The following is a 27,704-nucleotide window of genomic DNA, read 5'->3' on the forward strand; positions in this document are numbered from 1 at the left end:
CATGGGGGTCTCTCCCTTTCCGAGTCGACCTTGGCCGCTTCGCCCACACTGGAAGCTCTACTACTCTGGCAAACCCTCCCGATCCCCCTCATTTCCCTCTCTCCACCTTTCATGCGAAGAAAGAGCGCGGCGTTACGTCAGACAGTGCGGGGCAAGCCAGAGCGCGTCTTTGGGGCTATTCGTGGGTACTGCTGCCAAACTCCGCTTGGGGCAGCTCGCCACTTGACTGCGGCCAATGCTCATCGAAAAGTCAAGCTTTTTAAAACAGCGGCGCTATGTGGTAAGTCACCTATCCATTCCTGCTGTTTTGCAATCCACATCGATTTCTTCACATGGCATGTCTCTATTACTGGTACAACTGACAACGTGCCACACGGTGTAGGGCGTGTGCAGATAAGACAAGCAAAGACAAATTATACACTTACACCGTGATGGCATGATGAAGCAGCAACAGAGTGGTTTGGCGCACAGAGCTTTCTGCAGTATTTCTTGGTGTTTGGTTCATTGCTGATCTCAAAAACAACATGCCTCACGCTCGAAATAGGAACCCTAGCCCCATTCCAGAGGTAACATGGGACACGGGCTTGAAGGAGATGAACGAGACGTGGAAAGGAGCGATAGCGTGTCTCGGGGTGGCAGTCTTCTTTGTAATGACCATTGGGATCATATACTGGCAAGTGGTGGACCAGCCCAACAAGAACTGGATCCTTAAGGGGACTTTGAGCGGACTGATCTGGGAGAGAAGAACCCACTCGCTGGTCATCCAGACTCTGACGGAGGACAAGACCTACGTGGAGATAGACGTCGGAAACGTGGGGAACCCTGACCTGGAGGTCCCTTTCGTGAGGAACCTGTGCTGGCTCAACAAGACCGAGTTCTGCTACACGTGGGACACGGTGGCCGAGATCAAAATCTCGCTGGCTGTGAATGAGGACACGGAGACCGAGTGCTACAGTATGACCTGGACGCCGGTGCAGTGTCATGTGCAGCTTAAGGTAGGCTTCCTCTCACTCTCTTTTGTGTTCAGTTAGAATGAGATGGATTTTACGCATCTCATTAAACGTGCACGCATGCAGGCAAAGAACAATTTCTTTTGTAGTTGTTGATACAAATTATTGATAGTTATTGAATCAGTAAATTTTCAACATAATGCAAAAATAAATCCGCTGACGTACACCTGCACAATCTAAGATGCCAGCGGTGGGAAATGCAGAGTACCTCAAGATCAAGCCTCCGCTGCAAAGCAAACGCATCAGACGTTTTGATTCATGATTGTTGTTGCATGATGCCCAGGAAAAACAATTTACTCGTTTGGCTTTTACGATGGAAAACGTTTTGGGAAACGCTGATTTAATAACAGCCAACCAATCAATAAATATGCCTATAAAATATAATAAAGCCTGCTTGTGACAGTTGTATTAAATTGATAAGAATAAACGAGAATTATTGTGGGAGTTGTTCGCGTTTGTGCATTGAACAGCATCCTAATAACAGCAGTCAGTGAGTAATATTTTTACTCTCACGCTGAGCCAAAATGAAGGTAAGCAAACTATTAGAAACGCTTCTTTGGTCTGATGTATTGCAGTCACATCAATGCAAACGGTTACTCCTGTAATAATGTTTTTTTACAATACTGTATTGTGGCAAAGCAAATCAGACTTGAGTATCATTATCTTTGTATGAACAGATTTTATTATTTTTATTCAACTTGTGATGTATAGGCCTACTTATCGTTGTGCCGCGATTGACGCCTACTGACTGAGTTTGAATAATACCACTATATATATATATATATATCTATATATATATATATATGTATGTATATATATATATGTATAATCAGAAATTTATATTCACTTAAAGCATACATTAGCATTATTGTATGGCATGATGTCTTGTCAGCCACAATCCATTAAGTCTTCGAAATACGGAGTTACAGACACTTCAAACATGCCATATCAAAGCACTTGTGTGTTTGACACGGCTGGCACGTATTGTACTTTCCCTCAGCTTAATTCTGAAACACATTTCACTATTGGGATGCTTGACGAGGTTAATCTGTCCCCACCATAACTCTCTGTCATGTGGCGTGATTGCATGAGCTCAGAAAATCTTTCCAAACACACAATTTACAAAATCCTGCTGGCATTCAGCTGACCACTTGGCGGCCCTCCTAAAACTCTTGAACAGGGCTCAGACTTGAACATAACGGAGATGTATTGTGTTTGTCAGGGGGAAAGAGGGGGAAACAACAACAACAAAAAATGGCAACTATGAGAAGAATTAATTTTAAATGAAGTATTCAGTTTAGAATAAACTCTTTTGGTTGAATGATGCAGTACAACCAAAATTTTAAATTGTGCCCTCTTGCAACACACCTGATTCAAATGATTAGCGGCAAGCTGTGAAGAAGCCTGAAAATAATGTGAAGGGAGACAGCTAAAACATGCCGGACAGCGATCTTTGAGAACCAAGTTTGGACACCCCTTCTATATTATAATAACATATTTCATTCAGCTTCATGTGCTTAGGAATATATATTTAGTGGCATACCAATTTATAGGTAGGCATTCACGCTCATTCGTAAACCGACCTTTGTTTGTTTTAAGCAGAGGTGGGCATTGCTAGTCCGTCACGATAAGTTCCCGTCAATATTTCAGGCCAACCCACGTGCATTCATAGGCGACAGCCATTCGGAGTCAGAACATAATTTCCACATCACATTCAGGTGACGCACAAGCAGACATGCAGCAAAATAAAGAAAAAAAATAATAATAATAATGAAAAAATGTATATACATATATAAACAGACACACACAGGTCTGTGAGACTTTAAGGTATACAACACTGTTTTATTTTAATTGAATTTTTTATTCACTTGGCTCGGTGTCAGGTGTGCGGCACCTGCGTGTGACGCGGTACGGTTAAGTCCATTCTCGACGCCGTTTGGCTGACTCGGGCAGCCCTGAAATAATGACGAGAGCTCACAGACGTACAAAAGCACTGACGAATGCCCACCTGTGGTTTTAAGAACAGAAAACTGTTCTAATAAGACATGCATTTTTGTGACATAAGATGTCTGCATTCCTTCCATCACATAACTGAACCCAGAAAGCGCAAGCAGATATTTACTGCATGTGTCTCTTTTGACTCTCAACTTAATCAGAAAAACGTTTGTTTGTGTCTTCAACACACAAGTTCCTCGAGCAGCAAAGTTTGTCGTTGTGTTTTTATACATGACAACCTTTTGGGCCTCTCAGGACTGTTTCTCCATGACGAACGTATCCTGGTATGGCGGCGCCAGTGTCAACGGTCAGACGTGGCCTATAAATGATCAGAACGCCACCATGCAGCCCTTCGTCGTCAGCGATCTCAAAGAGAATCCCTCAGGTTTCGGCTCAGCTCTGGAGCGATACTTCCTTGGCTCGTCAGGTAAGAGCTCATACTTTAAGTCGTTTCAGTCACTCAATGTTACGTTTATGAGCAGTTGGATTCAAACCTTGACAGTGACAGCGTTTTGTGGGCCAAGAAATGTGACCCCACCTTAGGGACTATACAAAGTGTGGTGTGAATTCCCGGGTGTGAGAGAATCCCCTCTGAGGGTTTTACGTTTACTCCTCCACCTCCACCCTTCCTTATAATTTGTTTGTGTGTGCGCAAGTGTAGAAAAAAATGTGAGTGGCTACTGGAAAAAGCACGCACACAATTTATCCCACTTGATGGGGAAGTGGCCCACATATAGACTGAAAACCAATATTATTTGTTTATTAATTTAGAGTTCTTGAATAAACTTTTACAGACTTGGGTGGGTAATTGCCTTTTATTGTGGCTAGAAGAATAGGTTGTTTAGGGGTCCCTTTATTTTTGAGGTGTTAAATGTTATCCTGGAGGTAGAAAGCGAGTAATGTGGGTCACTGCTGGACATGAATGGTTTATTAATGCGACTGATGAGGAAGGCGTGACGCATGTGAGAATTGTAATTGTGGTTTAAAACTAATGTACTGTAATTTTCACACTTTCTCTGCTGCTCATTGTTGTCCATCAGTACTGGGTGCAGGTCTGTCCATCAGCAGTATTGGAAGAAATGCAATTTACATGGGCGAGAATTTGAGGATAACGACGAAAGCATTTTTGTTGTCAACTATAATGTGACAAAAGGCGAGTCGAAGTTGATTGCTTGATGACGTCATTGATATATTTCCAGCCAAGTATAGCAGCCCCCAAACTTTTCAGATTGCGTGTCAGGACACATTGCAACAAATGGGCGTAGAAACAAATAAAAGCAAAAGACTAAATGTGCAACTGACCATTACCTATTATGCTGAATGTATTTATAATTAATGGGAGCCCTGTACAATTTTTGTTTCAGCATGCGGATCTTTTATTTTGATGCACAGCGTAATGTGTTCAACAATTGGACATTGTAGCCAAGTTGAAATATGTTCGTTACTTTGCAGTTTATATTTCAGTTGCGCTTTAATTGAAATTAATAATGGACTTGGATTGTGCTACTGGTCTCCTATTTGGGAAACTATTTCCACACATTTGTAGCATCGCATTTCCATATGCTGTACTGCAACAATTGTTACAAAGGAAGAGTTAAGTTATTGGTTGGTGTGTGTTATAACATCTCATTGGACATTTTGCAGGCGACGTATGAAGGGCCCTATTTGTGTGCCCAACGCTATTCAGAGTGCATTTTAACTGTGCACATGTGTGGATGTGTTTTATCTCTTTTGGTATTTTCCAAGACACGCACTCGTGGAATAGGGCATTTGTGGCCATAGTGTGATGGAACACAGCTAGCTCCCGGCCAATTGAAGCAACTCCCCTCATTCCCTTTAATTATTTGGGTGGTCGAAGCACGTCGTTGACATTATGGAGCAGAAATTGACTTGCTTGGTTTAGTGCATGAAATTGGCATTTGTAAGGTGCATTTGCACAGGTAAACTGCCAAGATTTCCCCTTGCAGATGATATTGTCGGCAGAAAATGGAACATAGGCGAATGGAGACCCCCGATCGTGCGTCCATATGCGTAAATTAATCGATGCACAGTAGTAAAGAAAACTAGTCAAATAATTAATTCAACAAGTATACCATGAAGCTAACTTTTCTGCCTTCACATATGCGCACTCGACTGAAGACAAAGCATACATGAAAGCACACATGTACACATCGGGTGTGTTATGTAATACAGTGGCAGACGGAACAAGGGGTCACATGCCTTAACTCCCCTCTCCAGCTTTAAAGAGGGCAACCCCATAAGCCTTTTTTCTTAGTTTAGCTTTGCAGAGAGAGAATAAAAACACCAGACAACATCCCATTCACAGTTGTTTGAATGTCACCAAGTAACCACTCCCAGACACATAAAATGGCTAGCTCCAGTTATGGGAAAACAGTGGGACCAATATGTTCATAAGAAATTAATTGTTTTTAGAAACACTCTTTAGAAAAGGGTTGAATATTATTGTAATATAACATATTTGAAATGCTCCAAGTGTAGAATCACACAAATGCAATAAGCAATAATTGTGTTCAATCATGACTCATTTACAAGTGTGAGTATTCTGTGGCATGTTTGCTGAATCAACCTCTGAATTCTTTGAATTCTTCTTGTTATATCAACAATATTTCATGATCAAAGTGCAAAATAACATGGTGAGTGTAAAATGTCAGTTAATCAATGTTAAATTTTAATAACACTTAGTATAAAACATTAAAACTGTCATTCTTAATTCGAATGACAAATATATGATGTTTGGACAACTGGCTTTGCAGATTTGCAAGTTTAACACATATATTAAAATAAATTCGTGAATAATATTCATTCATAACATTTTTCATTCTTGTTTTTCAAACAGGTTGAATAAGTGTTGCAAAAAGTCCACAGACTCACGCATTCACTCAAACTCACTCACACGCACACACACACACACACACACACAGTTAATCCTTTGAGGCTGGCGAGACATAATGCATAGTTCAATGTCCAGAGAGCAACTTCAGAGGTGTCTTTTTCAAGGACTGGCTGTGCGTCTACCCAACAAGGAATTCATGTTGTCGTGACTATTTTTTTTTAACAGTTTCTAATGCCAGTCAGGTAATTTGATGGCAAATATACCACTCTGTTTGGCTCACAAATTTATAAGTCAGACTTTAATGTCAGTACCTGACTATTCATGATCTACACCACACATCACAGTACTGTACGTGCACGTGCACAATATACAAGTCGTATACAAGCTCACTCAATATAATTTACATAATTAAAAGTACAACATGTAAAAGCATTTACAAACAAAAGAACTAGAAACAACTACAGAAATAAACAATGGCTTATTAAAATTACAGTGCAAGAAAAATATTTTGGTAAAGTGATTTTAAAAATACTTTAAAAAAAACTCAATCGTAGGTATGGAAGAAAAGTATGTAACCTGAATTTAAAATCATTCACACTTGGGACGGACATTACTTCTGTTGGCAGCTTATTCCATTGTGGGCAGCATAACGGCTAAATACTACTTCACCATGCTTGCTTTGAACACAGGGCTCCACTAAATGTCACCTGGGTTAGGCGCCACCTCTGCCATGATACTGAACAAGCTAAATTGTAGAAATTGGATGGATTGAACATTCATAACAGCCAATCTACCACATATATTACATCCTCTGGCCTTTTGCCTCATTTCCTGCAGGTTAAAACCCCACTCATTGAACATCTATTCATTTCCTACCACTTATGCTCAGTACTGCTCTTGATTTACAGAAGAGAATTGTAATTCTTCTCCTTCATGTTTTGATAATAGAATAATACAAAGAAAAAAAACAAATGGATTTTTAATATTTTACTTAATCTTTTCATAAATATTGATTTAAATGTCACAAAGTGCAATGCACTGTTAAAAAAATCCCTCACATACAGTATTGATCATTTAACTGGAAAAGTGTTTGATGACATGCCGGCGCAAATGTAAAGCTAAAATACTGTTAATTGAGGAAAAAGTTAGTTATGTGTTTGGTATCATTGGTTGAACATGTGAGACGTTGTGTTGCTGCGAGGCTTGTCTCCTCTGGCACGACCGTCAGAGTGAAAGATATTTATAGAGATATAGAAAGTGTAACGATATAGAGGAAAGTGTGCTTGACAACCTAAAAGTGACCGGTGGATCAGCTAAAGATAGCATGGCAGACTAAGTAGAGTGATCGTCAGACTAAAATTAAGGCAGAAAACCTAATGAAGATGGCAGAAAACTGTAAAGTGAAAACCAAGTGGACTAGTGAAGCAGAGACACAAGAGAGATACAATGCAGTAGAGTATGAATGTGAAATTTGATCATGTTGCCAACTGTATGAACTTAAAGATCCACCTGTCTTTATCCATACAAAACACAAGCTGACGACATAGGATGCAGAAATGTGCCAAAAATCTACAGGATTGAGCTAATATTTTACTAAAGGTGGTCCTCATAGGGGACTTCGAATTGATTGGAGTATTGCTACCTGAGGCCATCAACAGTTGTGAAACTCAACCTCCTTTCCCATTGTACTGGTTCTACCCCGAAAAAGCCTCAACATAACAAAAGGATTAACCTCTCCGTGGCTGATTTATGTAATGAGGAACTGTGGAAGTGAGCAGAGGTACATAGATTATGCTGTTAGGACATGGCATACTGCTTCTTTGCTGATCACGGTGAGGATGCACGGCATAAAAGCACCAGTCGGGACATTTACAGAGACTGACGTGGGAATGAGTAGACACGTACATTTATTTTGATGAAGATTGGCTTCAGTTTTTCGACTACAAAACGCCGTTTTAGTCTTTGGAACGTAACAGCTCCGGGCTACGCGTACACCAATCACTGTAGGATTGCAATGCGGCCACACTCGGCTGTGGAGTCGGCCTCCTCGCTGGAACTTTTGGTTCGCTGAACATTGACGCTCCTGAAGTGGCCCCGACTAAAAGCACATAACATTCCACTATGCGCACCATTCAAGACCACATCCTGGGTTCATCGATGAGGAGTTAATCCAAAATCGATGACGACTCACACCGCAACATTGACAGCTTCATGAATGAACGTGCGTGAGAGAAACTTAAATAAAAAAACTCAAATCGCTACAGAGTCTTTTAGGGGGGAGCATTTTAGTACTGATGTCATTTTTATATCCAAACCTATTACATAAGTGCCAATGTTAACGTCAATGAAGCGTTCCTTTAAAGAAATGTGGAGGAACAGAGTCAAAACGGGAGCCGGATGGCTTAATCTGGCAAACCACATCCTCTAAAAATGTCAAGGGAACAGTTTCAAAAGAATGTTATACTGCTGAATACGGGACATGGAGAGAGATCAACTGTGGTGTTTGAATCAAAAGTTTCACTTGTAGACCCATTACCATTGAAAAATGGCAGGAATCTATTTCAGGGGAAGAGTCTGAGAAAATCGGCTGAGGGGGTTTAAGTACAGACGAAAAGATGTGGGTTGTTATGTTGCAAATCAATAATGCTTAAAATGTCATATGCCAATGTTTTTTTCTGGACAACAAAAATGAATATGATCATACTCGTCGTTAACAACAAGTGAATCAGAAGTTGCTCGTTGCTTGAAAAAGTTATCCTGTGTTTATCACCTCCGTCATCCCCAGTCCACGCTCGCTTTTGTCCCTTTTAAGAGCAACTGCAACATTTATGAGTTCAACTGTTTTCAACCAATGGTTGTAAAAATAACTTTCAAAGTCTCTACTCGATGTCATATGTTTACATTCTTCATGCTTCTTCATGTCCTTTTTCTTCCACACGCCGGACTTGCGAGTCTGCGTGCCTGACAGGTGTGTATCACAAAGCACAAGAGAGAAATAGACGTGAGGAGGTTTGCCTGCGGTGTTGGTCATACTTTTTGAAAAATTGTTTCTAGAATGGTCAGAGAAGTCTGTGATTTCAGCGACAATATATTTAAGTGGGACTTTCCTAAAAAGGTGGACCGGCCAGTTGTAGCCCTACTTTGTAAATTTTTACATTCATCCATGAGGCCATTGGGTCTGATAAAAAAAAATGAGCACCAATCAACAATCTCTGGTGCTCATTTGCTCACACCAAAATGTGCACCCCCTGAATATAATGCAGTACAACAAGAAGACTGACTGACAAAGCAAATGTTGCGTGTCAGTCACAAGGTCACTGAGCAGCTGCCCACTGAAGAGATGCGAAACACTTTAAGAATGACTAATTTAGCCAGCCAGTGCTTTTGTTCATCGCAAGCTGTCATCTCCTGCATGCGAGGGCTACTGTAAGAACATTTTCCACAAGCCCATTGAAATGTTTCCATCCTGAAAAAGAAGCAAAAAGATTGAATAAATAAACTTTGCTTTATATAGGAACGTGTTTTCTGTGATGGACTTTTCGAAAAACATACCTGGAATCGATATCAAAATCCAGGCAGTACATTGATTTTGGCAGAAGCTATATATATATATATATATCTAATCTTGTTGCACACTTGAGTACAATGACAATAAAGGGATTTCTATTCTATTCTATTCTATTAACTTCATGATGAATCATCAAACTCAAGGAAATATGATGATAGGGCATTTACGTTATGCAATTTGTGCAATCACACTTTAGGAAAACAAATGCGCTTGCGCTTTGAGCATTAAAACAAAACAGAGCCGAGTATAATATTATTAAATGTGTCACTATTTCCTCCATAAGTTGCTTTGGAAAAACTTGGAGCATTATCCAAGTTATGTGGCCATCAATTTGTTGAGGTTGGGCATGGATATGAAGTTTCCATTGTAAGGGAATTCATGCTGAGCACACACATGTGCTTCCATATTTCAACGTGCATTTTATAATCCCAGTCCAGTTAGTTAGCAGGCACAGGTGTTGTGCATTACACAAAATGCATTGAACTGTCGCAAGGTTAAGCAGCGTGGGCCATGTGCTCCAAAGCAGCAGGGCGTCAGACGGCAATGCCACGCCACAGTAAAAATCATGTCGACCCCTCAAAAGCTGCATGTGGTCCAGCGAGCATCCGGCTCCCAAACAGATGAAGAACAGACTCTTTTTAGAGACCAAAAACTCTGCTGGTATTCACTTAATTGCGTGTGAAAAGTTGATTTGGTTGTTCACCAGACTTGAGGGATTGGCCATCATTATCTGCAGATTTGAAGGCACGCTCATATTCAGTCAGGCGTCAGATTTTCTTCTGAAGGATGGTGGAAAATATTCAGGGGAAGCTTGGAGTGTTTAAGGAATTGTTCTAAAAATAGCCCACCGCCCCATTTGCTTCCCCTCTAACTCTTGGGGCACACCACCTTGGCTGTAACCCAAGGCTCCGAACCTGTTTCCCTTTCTTTAAATAACCAACAGAGTCCCACTCATCTGTGATCGAGGGATACTGTTCACTCAGAGTTGTGTGTTTGCGTTCTACACGACTGCACTTATATAAATCAGCGGTTGCAGCTCCTTTTGATTGACAGCTTGAAGGGTGCGCACCATACCATTCCTTGAGGTATTAACATTGTATTGGACTCTTGTGGTCAAAAAAGGAATAAATATCCAGCCTCTATTGATTAGCTTGTCCGGTTTCCGTGAGGCACCACAATGTCATTTCCCATTAAAATTAAATATGACTCAAGAAGCCGCGCTTGCAAACACTTTCCACCTCGCGTGCACTTGGGTAAAACACACTGGCGCAGCGTGCTGTAGCTGCACATCATTGCACAAGGCTACTGGGTGTCTGGTGTATGCCGGTCGCCTCTTTTTCCACTGCCTGCATTCCACCTCCATCCTTCCATAAAGCTGTTACATTTTCTCCACTGGCCCATTTTTCACTCAGCTATAACTTTGTCCTACATTTCCGTCTTTTCCTCATAAAACCTTTTGCGTTCATGTCTTGCATGTTTTGTTTTTCTCTATAGCAATCTGCATTAAGGTCGATGTGACAAGGAGTTAGACGGTGACCCGATACCCTGTGTGGGAAGGGAAGGAAGCTTCCGTGATACAAGTATCTCTTTGACATTATCCGTTGCAAACATATGAGAGGTGCCCAACTGAGGTCGAAGCTCCTCACTTGCCTTTTGGCACGCCTTGTGATCTATGAAACTATGAATCGGATTATAAACTGTGTGCTGCGCACTCCTGGTTCCTGCCTGCCCGAGAACAGTGTACCTATTGAAACGAGGGAGGGCAGCAGAAGTGAGCCAAGCTCCCGGCCTGAGTTCTCAGGCGGTCTTCCGGCACCAGAAAACACTCTTACATCTTAATCTGTTTAACAACTAAACTCTAAATCCCTCTTTGGCTACTTGTGGCAAGATTATGGAAATCGCAGATTAGGTATCTGTTTGATACTGTCTGGGAACAGAAACAACCAGAGAACATGGCAGGAACGGCAAGAAAATGGAGACTAGTGGTGATTAAAAACTGCAAGTCATTGAACGTTGCAGTTCACGTACATCTGCACACACAATTCTTCCTTATCTTCTTTCATTTTTATTTGACTCACTCCCTAGAAAGCTGCACTAAGTGTCCAAATTGATAGAACACATGCTGGAATTTACAGATTGACATTGTCTTATTCCTGGTTATGCTCATTCAGAAGCTTTTCCGCTTTTGAAGACTTTTGTACACTTTTAAGAACGTTAAAGTAAATATTAGTGTTGTACATCCCAGACCTCCATGGATGAAATATGTCAGTTTATTGTATTGTGTAAAAAGAACAACCAATGGAAAGCCATCTCATTAACCTCAAGAGTACCGGTTTCAAGGAACTCTTAAGGCTCAATATTGTGTATGGCATGCATATAGGCATTTTTGGATGACCCAAGGGATAGGAGATTTCCTCCCAAACCTGGATCCAGTTATCATTCTGCACCTGGACAGTTTATGGTCGGACACAATGTTCTGACTGGATGACATGTCTTGTGTGTGTTTGAATTTTGGGGCTTGCTCAGTCAAAAGCAGCATTGTATTTATCTTCCAGGAACAGCTGACATACTTCCAACACTATATGTCAGCATATGCTCTCATATGCCATACTATACCCCCCACCCACAGATTTACTGTTATGAAACAGTGGGGCTGAATCACATAATAGTAGTTTCGTATGGCTACACCTCTATTTGTAGCTTCTCAATCCATTCCTTGTAACTATATTTTGAGCCATTTCATAGAGGTGTGGGTCCGGGAGCGAAACAAAGTTTTGGTTCGGACGCCGGGTTTTGGATCATTCTTGGTTTCCCCGTATGGGTACTCTGCCACCGCACGACGACAACGTGATGATCCGGCGCGGTGGAATCACATAATACCTCACACAGAGTTTCTCCAATAATGACAATATCAGCTAGGCTGCACAAAATTCCACAGCGAAAGAACTAGATTTAAAAAAAAAAAAAAAAAAGGTGATCTCATACTGTTGTTGACATGTATGAGGGGTATTTGAATACAGAGGTGTCATGTCCCACAATATTATAATGTTGACGTTCAGCCATCGTCCTAACCTAGTAGGGACACATATGCCCCGTCCGTATGGCGGCACGAATCAGCCATAGCAATCGGCCACCATCAGCGGCTGTGAAGTGATTCAAGACTTAAATCACTGGGAGCACGAGCGCACTGCCAGATTTGTCAGGGAATGCCCTCATTTCAAGGTCACCCCAACCACAGTGCATACATTTGATGATGGTGCATAAGTGACACATTTAAGTCGATGGCAGAAGCCCAAAAGCTTGCATTTTCTGACATAAATACACTGTAGAATATGTCCTATTAGTGTCCACACTCTGGACTCTCGGAATGTGGAAATCATTGTGCAGTAATATACCTTAGACACCTTGGAGTCGTTTTAAGTTGTGAGGAATTGCGTCTGTACCCACGGTCATATTTATGCTTTGCTTTGTACCATGTACACAGTACTGTAGTACCCAAAATGAAAAACATGGAATATTCAATAAATATTTTTTCAATTTAGATATTCAGAAACAATCTGGAGGTCCTGGGTTTGAATCTCAGCTCAGGCCTTCCAGTGTGGTTCAAAACTGCCCATAGGTGTGACCTCGCCCCTCACCCAAAGTCAGTTGTGATGTGCTCCTGTTCGCCTGTGACCCTAATAACACCAGTCGCTATAGAAAATGGATGTGAAAATATACCACCCAGAAGACGTCTTTTGAACCAACAGCTGAGAATGTCTGTTTTACAGTTCCCCAGAAGGTGTCCAAATTTTTTGCTCAGGTCATCTTACCACATATTGTTAAATACCAGTTAGTGTGTTTCCTCACACCAAAGTGAAACAAGATCAACTTAAACATTCCACAAGCTAGTTGTTTCACTCATCCTAATTGCGTAGTTACATCATTTCGTCAATGTTCAAATCAAGTTAATATTTTTAATTGGGTTTCTTAAAATTGTTTTCATACTCATTATCTTGATGAAATATATGAGAGTATGAGTCAATAAACTAAGATCTCTCCTGTTTTCTGCCATGCAGGTGTTGCAGTGCTGGTGTCGCCTGACCACCCTCTGCAGCTGGGGCTGGACAGCAGACAACAGTTCTGCTTGCAATCACTGCCCAGTATGGCGCTTCTACCCCTGCAGTACACCGTTTGTGTAAGCAACAATGTGAAGGCTGTCCACCAAGAGGCAATGCAGCAGCTCTCCCAGCTCACTCGGGAGATACCCGACATGAAGGCACTGTGGTAAGTGCTTTGGAGGAGGAGGAGGAGGCCTTTGCAAAGAGCAACGGTCATAGAATGGGTTGATAGAGTGGACCACAGGAACTTGAACGCAATCCATTTCGTGAGGCAGATCCATCTTTGATTTAGTTGGATGAAATATAATTCTTCCATAAAAATAAAAAATAAATGATCAACACGTTGTCAATACCAGAAATGCAAAGCGATGGGAAATTTCCGTTACATTTCTAGAAATTGAATGAAAAGCTTTCAATTGGCAGTCTATATGAAGTATTCCTCTGGACACCTTTCTTTGTAGCTCAGCACTAGAACAACATTTCCATTATAGAGCTTTCAATGGGTGGTGATCAAATACATTTGACTGTATAATGTATAGTGACTGCATAGTACAGATCTGGGCAATGCATGGTACTCAAAATTGTAATAGTTTTGTAGTGTAAAGATGACATTTTAATGACCACTAGTAATTTAGTTTAAAATGAATATTTTTTTAATTATAACTACACACTATCTCAACACAGCAATTTATTAAACCACATGCATTTTCCACATTTATTAAATACAATGTTGACAAAATTGAGGTTAGCACGTTGGCTTGGCCCTTAGCAAGTTTCTCATGTGGCCCCTTTGCAAAGTGAATTGCCCACACCTGGTATAGAATATGCCCGGGCAGCCAATATTAACATTAAAGTTGCCTTCAGAGTTTGGCTAGAACAATACTGAAAACAAAAATTGCCATACTTTAAGACACAAACCGGTGTAGTCTTTATTGTCAATATTGCTGCCTTCAGGCCGAAACCTTCTATATCACTATTTATTCATTTTAATTGCAAGGATTTTTTTCACAAATATTGGTCCGTCGAAACAATGAGGTGTTATTGTTACAAATTATTGACCGTTGATGTCAAGTGTTGAAAACAGCTTGTTCTCTTTGACGATGCAATATTAATGGTTGAACAAATATGACGTTTCTGGTGCCTCCCGAAAAGAAATGATATTGGAGGTACGAGGATGACACTAACAATCTACATTACAGAACAAATTGATGGATAAATAATTTTCTTCATTCAGCATAATAGTTTCACTATTGTACAAATTACGATCAAGCAGGTTATGGTAACATAAAATGCTTGCAATATCTCAGAGTTATTATTTATTACATTTGACATTTTGAAATTTTGTAATACATTTTCGCAAGAAGTTGACAAACCTGATTTGTTTTTGCGGACCACATTCCTTTTTTAGTCTATCATCATCAAAAATTTGCACTGTACAAGTTGTTCAGATTAACTTGTGTGTACAATTCCTTTGTGTATTTCACAGGCTACCATCTTGGAAGCTCCTCAGCAATGTGGATTCAGGACTGAAGGTGGAGAGGGAGCTAAGGACCTTTTCTAATCGTCTTAGAAGACACCAGCTTGGTGATGGAATCATCAGCCTTAATGAACATTCCACCAACCTCCTCTCTGAAATGGTACATGCTCTTCAATCTACTTGTATACAGTATCACGCTGAACTTATTCTTAGCCAGAAAGCGGAAAACATCTTTTTTTTGTAGCAACCCTAAATAAATATTATTCAAAAATATTATTATTATTTTAAAACCAAAGTAAACTACGCTTTCTATTCAGCAATTATGGTAACTTTAGACAATAAAACACTTGTCTTTTTAGACATGTCTGGTTTTGCCTTTGGGAGGTCAACATTTGCCATGCTAAAGATTTGAAGACAAACGGAAGTATCCGAAAATTAACTCTAAAGTGCACTAGGAACCAGTGAAGAGAAGCCAAGATTGGGGTTGTGTGCTGCTCCATTTAAAAGGCGAGCAACAGCATTTTGGACTAGTTGGAGGCGCTTGAGGGAGGACTGGCTGACTCCAAAATGAAGTGCATTACAGTAATCTTGCCGAGACGTAACGAAGGCATGGATTAGTGTTTCTTAGTGCTGCTGAGAAAGAAAGGGCTTTATTTTAGCCATCTGCCTGAGATGAAAGAACCCGGATCAAACAACAGCACTGATTTGATTTAAAATAACTGTCTAGTTTAAGTGTAAGGAGCTTAATTACAGGGCCACCCACTATTCACGGAAAGAAGCGCCTTCAAATTCTCTATTTTCCACTGGGAAGCTGACAAGGGTTCAGTGGTCAAAGGCTTAAATGTGGACAGCGGGCAGAGATGAAAGATTTTACATGAAGCAGATTTTCAGGGAAATGAAGACTGCTAAGAAGCAAGGATAAGGGAAATCTGGCTAACCAAAGAGACATCATGAGAGGAAAAAAAGAGAATTGCGTGTGGCGTCAAATGAAAAATTCGACTCTGTATGATTTCATGTTTTATGGCATTCATAAACAACAACAACGGCAATATAATACATGGCCTTCCCAACGATAAAAATGTCAATTTTCGAATGGTGTTTACCAATACAGTAAATTTATGATTGAGGGTGTTGTTTGTGGATGTCCTACTGCACTAATGTACTTTTGATGTTTCCAGAGTGCCTATAAATACACTAATACCTCTCATTACAATGTAGTGACACTCCACTGATGCTAACAACAACCACAATATTATATTCATGTTGGATTCACACTTAGCAGGCAGAGAATATTGTGTTCTTTCTCCGAATGTTTTTTGACATTCCCAAAAAACAAGATCAGCAGGATCTCTCTCAAGTGTATCAAAATCAATACCAGATAAAAAATAAAATCAGAAAAGACTGCTCACTGGGAATGTAACAGGAACACTGGATGGAAAAGAAGTTTATGTAATGGTGAAATCTTGACACCACGGCTCCGTGCTGTGCAGGGATCTCATACAAGGAAAAACAAGCCTTTCAAATAATGGGCTCTATTTTCAAAAACAGGGCATCTGCTCCTTGGTGCAAATACTGGCGGATCCCGATTTTCGGATTGGCGCTAGGATCTTTGCACAGTTGCCGTTTTGGCAGAGTGGTCTCCGCCAAGCTGGGTGGCCCAGCACAGCGGAAGAAGTGACTTGGAGATGTGCCTGGCAGAGTGACAATTTGGTTAGACCACATCTAACACTGGTACAGGGTAGACAGCTGGTCTTACGCGACTGATTTTATTCAAAAATACGAATAGCAAACATGAAAACCTTTGAAACATTTAATGTCTAACTCATCCCACTGGGTAGCACTGTTGTTGAGGAATACACACGTAACAATCAGGAGTGGGGAGCGGCCTCCAAGTGCCCACATCGCTAAAATGAAAATTGGCTGTGACCTCTCCCACAACGGGGCAGCCCTCCCTCTCACCATCCATAACCAGTTCAGGAGGAGTGAAAGGATGCAAATATAGAAGTAGAATAATCCATTTGCTTGGTGAGAAGAATTTGCTATTCCCACAAGAAAATGATTTTCAGGTGCATTGAAGATATAAAACACCGGTTATGTTCCTATCATTAAGTCTGAGCCGAGCATGCAGTGTTGATGATGGAAATAATTCTACAGTAATGAGACAGGCAATTTATTTTCTTCCAGTTTTATTAGTATTCTGAAATTATCAATCACAGGTCAGTTCGTTTCCCGAGCAGTTTTATGGAGAAAAAAACCCACTTTATATTACTCTTGGCATGAGAAAATGTGGGTCATGTGATCATTTTGCGTCATTTCTAAATTTAATGACTGAAGTGTGCATAGTTTTGTTCCATAAAGCAATTGGGTTAGTAGTTGCAAAGAATTTAATTTGTACGTCCAAGTTCTGACACAAAAGTTTGCCAGAAAAAAACTGATTGCATAATACTGGATGTTCGAACATCCCTATTCTTCGCATTGCTGTTTCGCAACCTTCTATGTTCTGAAATCACACCATTAGGTAATCGAGAATTAGTGCCTTACATTACATGAACATTCCAAAGGATTAATTTAGGTGTTAAAAGGTTCTGGCTGAGGTTATTTGACACAGCTGCAGTCTTGCAATACGAACTGAAAGACATTAGATAGAGACCCAAACATCAGCTTGTGGACATCTGATTGTGTTGACAATGTGTTTGTGAAATTAATATTCAAATTTTATAAATTCAAGTTGGACTGAGTCTTCCGTACAAAAATATTGGGACACCTCACCTTTATTTGAAAATGAAAAATAAATTGTAGTTGCAAAAGCTTGGTCACTTCCGGAAAGACTTAGTTCTCAGCTCCCAAGTGTGTGTGGCTTGAAGTCAAGTCAAATTTATTTGTATAGCACCTTAATCACAGAAAGTTTCTAAAGCCTCAGATATATGGTCAGCCTTCAATCTTGTACCGGTCAGTTGCTGTAGAATCGAAACAACTACTTTCAAATGGGTCACTATGACCTAATTTCCAAGCCGGGGAAATGGGGGGCAGAAATAAGTAACAATAAGTAATTCAACTAAATGCTGGAGTATGTAAATAAGTCAATCAGATGAAGCGCTGCAGGAAGACGACTTCGATGGAGCAGGTCCCTGCCCGGTTGGTCAATGCCATAAGCTTCATCCAGTAGAGAGTTCTGTCTGACATTGGGTCTGGATCTCTGGATGGGGTTGAAGTTCTTCCACACCAAACTCAACCAAAACATTCCTCTATGGAAATCATGCTGGAAAAACAAAAGCGCCCCACATTAAATTTTCTGTTGAAAGCATAACATTGTCCAACAATTGGCATGTTTTTGTCCATAAAATGTACGTGTGTCTCCTAAGAGTGCTTATTTGTCCACAGGACCATGACTACCTCAACAGCAGGAAGAGGGGGGCATCTAAGAGACTCAGCAGGGACCTCCCACTTGTGAAGCTTCTGAACATTTCCGTCACACTGTCCCCTTTCCTGAGCGTGGACACCACGCAGTTCCATACGTCTCTCCTGGACGGCACTGAGGCCTTCTGGCTTAGTCTCCCCTCTGCGCCTCATGGATATCTGGTGAGAGGGAACCTTTGTGTAAAAGGTTGACTGTGATCTCTGTTTATGCTCAGCTATTCTCATCTTCTTAACGATAATACCGTGTATGTGTTTCCATTCAAAAGGTCCCCCTGATGACTCAGTGGCGAGGGAAATTCTGCGTAAAGCTAAATGTCACCAACCCAGGCGCGGTGAGCTGGTTCCTGGACAGAGTGGGATCCATACAAGCCAATTTGGGAATGGAGTACATCCTGCTGGAGGGAGGTGAAAGGAACCTCTTTGAGGAACAGGCCCTGCGACCACCTGAGGCTCTTGGCGGGGACACATACATCAGCCTGCTGGCCGACGTGGCCGCCAGAATCGGAGACTCCACTATTATGTCAGCGGGGACAAGGTGCACTGTCTGATTTGTTTCAGATGTATTTCTAAATAAGCATTTTGCTTATTAGATTCCTGTTTGTTGCCCAGGTCTAGCCACAAACCCGTGTTTCTCAGGATGACCCCTCTGCTGTCTGACTGGAGCCCAATGGGCCTGAAGGGCATCATTCCCTCTCTGCTACATCACACTGTGCTGGGATACAACTTCCTCATTCCAGATGCAGTAGGTAATACAGCATCTTATAGGTCACTTGTTTGGTTTTGTTTTAAAAATTGCCATAATTCCCAATGGGAATGTTCAACTAAAGGAACTCCAGTCATCTCGCCATCAATCCTTTCGACTAACTCAGCTAACTTCTGGTGGCATGAACATTGTCCTTATTCCAATGAATCACAGGGAACATATAGAAAAGCAACCATTTACTGTAGACACTTTTTTAGTCTTCAGTTTACTTAAAATGCATGTGAGAAAACACTCAAGAAAAGCCAAAAAATAAATTATTTCAAATTTCACACAGGAAGGCAGAGCCGAGATTTAAGCCTTGAGCTCGGAACTGTGAGACAGGCGTGCTAACCACGCCAAAATTCTGTGCTCACTATTCGTATTTGCACTAGCCACTGAATGAAAATAAATGGGTTACTCAAGGTATTTTGGCTGAAAAAACAGGTCATAGGCCAACAAATAAAAAATCTCATTTGATTTGGTATATGGAGTGCACTTACTGTAAAATCCAGTCAATAACCATCATTTGAAAAAAAAAAAAAAAAAGGATCTCAGGGTTGTAAGAACGTAATAATAATTAAAAAATATATAGAGAGAGAGAATGACGGAATGAATTTACAGCGCATTTCAAGCACAACAGCTCAATATACTTTACATATTGTGATTAAAATGACATTCAAAAGCAGTTACAAACAGACAAGAAATTTAAAAGCAAAGCATATACTGTTCATGATCAAATCTGCTGCATCTCTTTGATCCGTACAGGTGGATCTCTAACTGGAGAGATGGTCACAGATGAGGAGTTGTACATCCGTTGGTTGGAGATTGTTTCCTTCCTCCCTGTAATCAGCTTCCATACACCTCCATGGGTCTGCGGAGAGGACCGGGTAATGGCATTTTTTTTTCACCCACTTATATTAACCATACACTAACTTTTAATACATTACATTGGCAGTCCTCTGCCAAGACCAAAAATTCCTTAGGTGGACAGCACCTTTGTACTTTGTAGGTATCCACCACCGGTATAGAATACATTTTTCCACAAGGTGGTTATTATTCAAATGGTGATCTGATGACGATTTAAGTTCGAATCTTTGATTCACCCTTTTAGCTGCGATAGAAATAACCATCAAAAATTGATTTTGAGGAATTATTTATTGATTAATTGCTTCATGAAGCAATAAATGCACAATAGAATGCACTACAGGAATTGGCATCAATGAGCAGAGGCGCCATTGATTCAATCTTTCTCAGTTAGTATGCGGTATAAATAAGAAAAACAAGATGTTCAACCCGGGAAGGAGAGCAACATTCACAAAGACTCCTGCAATGGTACAACTCTGGTAGGCAGCAATATTCTGCTCAAAAGAAAAACTGACATTAAAATAGGAGTGAGAAACATTCAGATAGTGATTCCCAATGACAAAAATAATTACAAATTTGAGGATCAAGGGTGAAATATATTCAAACCTCTACATCAGGATGCAAATGTCTGAAATTATTCCAGCATCCATTATTTTATCCTTATCATCATTCAAATATCATGGATTCTTCCTTGACATATCTTCCACTTTAGGACAATTTTAATTCTGTGGCAGACAGCAAACAAAAATGTGAAAATGGTATTATTCATCCACACTTTTACTTCCTTGGCTCATTTCACACAAAGGCAGATTGCAGGTCGTAATAAAAGAGAGTAATTTTTAGGATGTTAAGAGATCCAATGGCCTCTTCATTGCTGTGCAGATTGGTTCCCACAAAAAAATGCTGTGTGCAAGCAAAGGCTTTGCCCCCTGCAGGAGGTTGACTTATCTACTTGATCCCTCCTGCTGTCCGTTGCATGGCATCAAAACATGTCCGACAGTGTCAGAGAATCCAGTGACTTCTCACAATGCAGACCAGGGTTCAAGTGTCCTGAACAGACAACATTCAATGTTAGTCAAGAGAGAGAAGCCACGCCACACCGCACCACGTCGTCCTCCTGGCGCATGCTCGCAATAGGAGTGATCGACTAGCCACCTCCCAACATTACCTGTGGTTTTGGGGGACATCTGCTCTGAATTATAATGCCTGCTTTGGATTTATAACGCTCTTAGACTCTAGAGACGCATCGGAGCAGGAATGATAATGAATTTAAGGACAGCACTCGGAAAAGTCCATGGCTTTATTGTGCTAGTTAAACGTTCCATGAACATTTGACAAGTGTGACAATCAACTTATTTATTTTCCTCTCCGAGACAGCAAATTATATTGGTTGTGACTTGTGTTGCAATGGCAAAGATAAAAATAGACCTTTTGGGAAGCGAGTCAGTGTTTTCCATTTTGGCTTCTCCAAGGCTCTCAATTCATAAAGTTTAGATGAGGTGAGACAGAGGAGATATCGTCCAGGAGAACAGACCACCATACGCTTTAGTGGACATTCCACAGTAATTTAAGTCGACCACATCATGCTCGATTTACAGTGTCACAATGGAAGCGTGCTAAAAGATCGGATCAACACAAACCACTTGGCTTCTAATTTAAAAGCCCTAATCACACCCAGCGCATTCCTACAAATGTTCTCCACATTTTTGTGTTTTAAAGGCGCATCAGCTATTGCTTTTGTCATGGAATACTGTAGACGATGTGACCCTTACTGGAATGCGCAAGTCAATTACCCAGATGGAGAGAGAAGAACAACTTGAACCTTGTCAAAACCGCAAAGCCAACACTGTCCTGTGTGAACTTTTACAACTCGAAGTGACACAAGCACACATGGACATTTTTTTTCCTTTTGTTTAAGAAAGAAAAATCCACAATGGTCACTGAAATAACCGAAAAAGGACAAAAGTTAAAATAAATACAATTACTGTCTATGAGTTTGTGGTCCAATAGAATTATATGAAATAAAATAATGCAGTTGTTTAACCGGGATAAGCTCGCTCCAGCTCTCCGTGACACGCTAGAGTCTGAATATGGATGGATGGACAGATGGCCGCATAAGTGCATGGTTGTCGAAGGACGCCTCTTCTAAAGATGATACAAAAGAAAGTTTGCAAGCAGTTTCCTGAAGTGAAGCAGAATTAGGACATGGGTTGCTGGAACCATGTACTGTGGTCTGATGAGACCAGACCAAGATATACTGATTTGATACAGACAGAGTCAAGAATGTGTGATGGCCACCAGGTGAGCAGTCTAGCGCCGACAGTCAAGCATGGTGGTCGGAGTTTCGTGGCCTGATGTTGAGAGAACCATAAATTCCTAAATGCACTTTGACATGCTGAAGCAGAACCCTTCCCTTCCAAAAATTGGCTGCATGGCAGATCCCCAAACACACCTTCAAGATTACCACTGCCTTGCTAAAGAGGCTAAAGGTTATTCTGAGGGGTCTGGAATTGCACACTGTTATCCAAGATGTAAACTTACTACATTGTAGTCAAGTGTCATTTCTTCGGTACTGTCCTATGAAGACCTGCACAGGAATGTGAGAGTTCGACTCACTTTTGTGAGGTGGGGATATATAAATTGTTGTCTGCAGACAAGTTGGAATTGAAATATATGAGCATGCTCATATCCTAGAATGGCATCCAAAGAAAAAAAAATGTACCTTCACCATTTTATAAAGCATACTGTTTTTGAGTTGTGCGTTTTTGATGCGCTGTATGTTCATACTTCCATCTAAATATTGTATCCCAGGTACTAAACTTAACTCGAATATACATAACAAAGCACCAGAGGGACGTGGTACCACTCATAGAGAAGTACGCCGAGGAGTGGCAAGAGACGGGAAGCCCCATCTATCGGCCCATGTGGTGGCTCAGTCCAGAGGATCCCGTGACCTTCACCATTGACGACCAGTTCCTCATTGGAGACGAGGTAAACTCCCATCGCAATCTCGTCCAGGGTGTTTGTCCAGACATCTGAGCTTTTTGTGCTCATTGCAGGTTCTGGTGGCACCGGTGGTGGAGATGGGGGCAGTGAGGCGGGACATTTACTTACCTGACGGTGGCTTCCAGTGGCAGGACAGCCAGAACGCTCAGGTGTTCGATGGAGGGACGTTCCTACAGGACTATCCTGTGCCCCTGGAGGCGGTGGGTGTTTTCTTACGGCGAAGATGAGTGACACGTGACTTATCCTGTTACTGTCTCCGATCATTTTTGACACTCGCGCTGTTTTAAACTTGCACTTTTTCCACAAGAGACCATTGACCCTGCCTCAATGCCATGAATTGAGACATCTTGTCAAAATACATCTTTCTACTTGCACTTTACAGTTCTACATGATTTCTAATGTCGTTTTCCTTTGGGTGTAATTTTCTTCCTTTTTTTAAAAGAATGTTAATCAGTTTTACCTCTTGGCTGATTTTGATTTTATTTTATTTTTGTTCTGCCTCTTTGTATGAAAGTTTTGGAGAAATCTGTGCATTTACATTTTTTTTTGTTTCCTTTCTACAGTCTATAAAGTTATTAGCTGCTACTGTCCCTCATGATAAGGAGGAGCAAATAAGCCCCTTGTAGCTTAAAATGAATCAGAATCTCTCAAGAAGACCAAATGAAGTGAAATGAATGTTGGAATGGGCTTTATTGAGGGAACTTTAGCTCACAGAAACTGCACGGACACAATTTTTGCTTACACATTTTGAAAGAAGGCTTTTACTTGAACTTCTTTGGCCACAGGGCTGATGTTTGAATGAATGTATCTCAGCCACAAAATTTCACTGTTATTCAGAATCGACAGACCCATTTAACGCTTAATTTTTAACAATACTATTGTGGGCCGTGCATTTCACTCGTAGGCCTTCAGTGAAATCCTACTTAGTCCGACTTGAATAAATAAGCCATCATTTATGACAACACGGCTGGAGAAATAATATACAGAAAGACACTTGTGCACTACTGAGTGAGTGTTGAACGACCCGTCTTTTCATGAAAAAACATCTTGAAATGGCCTCGCAAGTGTATCTGCAATTATTCTAACGGTCGCTACTTACAATTTACGGGTGTGTTGATTCCGCATAGCGCTGCCCCACTCACAAGTGAGTATCCAATCACAAGACGCTTTCATCGCCTTCCATCACCAACTGTCATCAATTCATGATCTCATTGGCTATCGCAACTGCATCAACTGTAAAAGCCCCCTTGCTCAGAACAGAAGCCCGCACAACAGTATCTGAAGGCCTCGGACGAATGGTGCGCGTGAGCTATGAAATCTGCCTGGTAACACAAGCTAGCTGAATTCTGAATGGATAAAAACTCGAACCAAAAATTCAACACTAGGATATAATATGACATCAATGTGAAGAATATGATCATTATTTCTTGATTATGTTAGGCCAGCAAAGAAGACCTTGAAGGCGAGTTTCAAATTATTTCGTTAATCATATCGATTAAAACAATTAAAAACTTGTAAAAATGATGTGATGATGTGTGGCCAGCAGCAATGTAAGCTTCACAGTCCAGTGCTGATCCGTGTAGCCGGATGGCAGGGCAGACACATCAATGCATTGATATAAATGTATCGTTACACCCCTAATATATATGCATATGTGTATACTGTATCAGTGTACAACTCTGTTGACATGTGAATGTCCCATAAGTACTGTAGGCCGCATGAACCTGAGGCCAAGCCACTGATTTTGAAAGATCTCCGCTTCATTTGAATCTCTTACTAAGCTGCTGCAGTGAGGGCTTTTGATAGCCATCTTTCAAATTTTATAAGTTGTCCATTTTGTCCAAAGTTGCCCTCAACAAAATCAATCATATAGAAATGCATTAAACAAGCAACCGCTGCTGTACTTGTCCACAATCGAATTATCTTTAGCAAAAGGTCTGCCATGAAAAAGAAAATAATGCTCACATTATTGTGGTTGTGGTTTGAGGTGGTGTAGAACAGAGCTGAATCATACTGAGAGACACTACTTTGGTGACTTTATACAGGTGCATCTCAATGAATGACATTATTGTGGAAAACAGAATTCATTTTTCTAGGTCAACCTATAAAGTGAAATTCATACTGTATATGGATTTACTACACAGGTTATTTTTCTGTGAGTTTAATGAATGTATGTTTCTATATGTAAACATGAATATGGTAAATAGGATATTCTGTCTTGAGATGCACCTGTATAGAGTAAGACGGAGACAGCTTTCAATTTCCATTTAAGGAGCGATATTTTTTATTGGTAATTACACTATTCTACTTCAATCAGCTAAATCTTTCTCAGTTAGCTCTGAAATAATACTGACTACAGCAGATCGCTTCTATTTGGTTTTACTGTAGAGTTTAACCTTTCGGTAGATTCTTTATAATGGATGATTTTTTTTAACCTCAAAATCCAATACTTTCAAAACAAGTATCGTACATTCTGTTTCGGGACAGAGCCAGCTGCACACAAATTTCATTCTGCTGTCTATAACAGACGAAATGGCAATATAGAGGGCCTTGTATGATACAGTACAGAGCAAAGTACAACAACAATATTGCGGTAAATGTATTGTTGATGGTGGATATGTAAAGTCTACACACCCCTGCTCCAATGCTAGTTTCTGTCTTATGATTAAAAAAAGGAGCAGATAAATCATTTCAAAACTTTTTCCACCAGGATTGTCACCTATCACCACGACGTTCAACTGAAATATTTTAAGAATACGCTGGAAGTGAAGATACACACCCGTGCTTGATAATGTGCTTGCAAACACGTACACACTGAAAATGGAACATTGCAATGTATAGAATTTACCAAACACAGTCAAACTATTGTTGAATGGGAGCAACACACACCCGCCACTACTATGGATGTCTGCTGTTCTAGTAGGCTTTTCCTGACATTCATATGTTTTGCTTTGAAGCAGATGTCTGAAGGTTTTGTGCTAACACTGACGGCTATTTTGAACTGCTCATCATTTTTGCTATCTTTTCTAAGTTTCCTACTCCAGTTCATGATGGTGCAACCAAAATGCTTCACTGTAGGTGAAACAACGTTTTGCTTGCACCAAACATACCTTGTACTTTCAGGAATTATGGACAAAAAGTTCAGACTCAGTTTCATCAGCCCATACTACGTATTTGTCAGGAAAAGTCAACAATATAATTAATTTGGAGTTAATCAGAGGCACTTGAAATGGTGTGCAGTCGTGTGCTGACTCCCATTTAGCATGAATTTGAACGTGATTGCTTGATTCTGAACACGGTCACATCCAATTAGAGGGTGTGCACACTTTTGCAACCAATAATATATTTCTTTTATTTATTTTTTTTAATTGAGTTGTACAGGTTGTAGGCACATTAATGGTGGAAAAATGGAAAATGATTTATCCTGGGCTCTCTTTTTTATTACTATTACATAAAAATAGCGCTTGAACAGGGGTGTGCAGACTATTTATAATATTGTATATCCACTGTATTAACTCTGTTCCAGCGTCAGTATCAAAAGTGAGAATTTTTTCATCATTGTAAGACCATGTATCTCTATAATGTGCAGGTGTGTCATGGGAATTGTACAGTTGGGGAATTTAAAGAAAAAAAGAAATGTTTGTATGGCAAAATGTTTCATCCAGAAGCACTGAGCTTTTCTTGCTTCCAGTCAGTGTGTTAGTAATTGTCTTCTGCCGTTTTCATATATATATTTTTTTTTATCATGGCCATAGTCTTTACTGTTCTATTGTAGAGCGCTGTATTTATATACTGCCTTCCTCTGGATGTATATGGACTCGGCAAAGTATTAGTAAGGCTGTGTGTACATTCTTGTACTCAATGTAATCAAGTAGCATCCGCATTGATTTGTCTGTTATCCATTGCAACTGAAACAACTACAACAATATCAGGCTTTATTGCTAATTGCATTTCCATGTAATTTACCGCACTGTATGTCACATCCATTTCTTCAGTGCTGCAAACGGTTTCATTTTTGTTTGTGGCCTGGACGAAATACTCTGGCTCCGTATATATGTTATTGAGTCATTTTGATATTCTTGTACATTTGTAATCATACTTAAATTTACAAAAGTAATCATCTTGTACAATGAGAAAAAGCCGTACACTTCTTTTATTCAACAGTATTCTTTTGGCTTTTATTTAAGTGATGTGGAGATACAGACGGACTGAATGCTTTAGCAATACATTTTCTGAAACTTACCCGTTTACTGTATCAACACTCAGGTCTACTGAAGTTTATCCAATCACCAAATGTCTTAGTGCAACACATGGATGTCTTAATCTAACCTAAAAATGAATGTACAATGGACAAACTGTGATTTTCCCACCCGAGCCATTCAGCTGAGGAGCTGTAAAGTTCCCACTCGCAATGCGTTGCAGAAATGCTGTGGTATGTTGAAGTAGAAACTGCAGGAAATGATTTGTTATTCGCTCTCCAGACTGAGTAGACTGTGCCTTAATTTAATCTGGACAACACGAGTGTCTGGATTATTGCAGTATCAGCAATGTACATATTACGATGACTGTGCCATTATATGTTTTTTTTTCTCTTCTGTAAATCAGAGAATCTAGAATGACTAATTTGCAAATAAAGTTTACATTTTCTTACTACCTCGAGTCTGACAGTTG

General features: G+C 40.4%; 1 protein-coding gene across 3 annotated transcripts; it reads left to right on the forward strand.

Annotated features, from left to right (window-relative positions):
• Positions 1–27,686, forward strand: LOC148335390 (SITS-binding protein). 3 transcript variants are annotated; one of them, XM_088299656.1, is made up of 12 exons: positions 261–280; positions 545–995; positions 3,261–3,432; positions 13,486–13,693; positions 15,014–15,164; positions 18,386–18,583; positions 18,688–18,956; positions 19,031–19,167; positions 19,929–20,050; positions 22,839–23,018; positions 23,087–23,499; positions 23,548–27,686. In XM_088299656.1, the coding sequence occupies exons 1-11, from the start codon at positions 276–278 to the stop codon at positions 23,258–23,260; spliced, it is 2,067 nt and encodes a 688-aa protein (XP_088155782.1). In that variant the 5' UTR covers positions 261–275; the 3' UTR covers positions 23,261–23,499; positions 23,548–27,686. The 3 variants fall into 3 exon arrangements, with proteins under 3 accessions (XP_088155779.1, XP_088155781.1, XP_088155782.1); XM_088299653.1 differs by having other exon boundaries at positions 1–995; XM_088299655.1 differs by having other exon boundaries at positions 1–995; positions 23,087–27,686.
• Positions 27,687–27,704: the final 18 nt, after the last annotated feature.

This window comes from Idiotropiscis lumnitzeri, chromosome 6, assembly GCF_059441095.1.
Source record: "Idiotropiscis lumnitzeri isolate Australia: NSW breed Sydney's pygmy pipehorse chromosome 6, RoL_Ilum_1.0, whole genome shotgun sequence".
Classification (NCBI taxonomy): Eukaryota; Metazoa; Chordata; class Actinopteri; order Syngnathiformes; family Syngnathidae; genus Idiotropiscis; species Idiotropiscis lumnitzeri.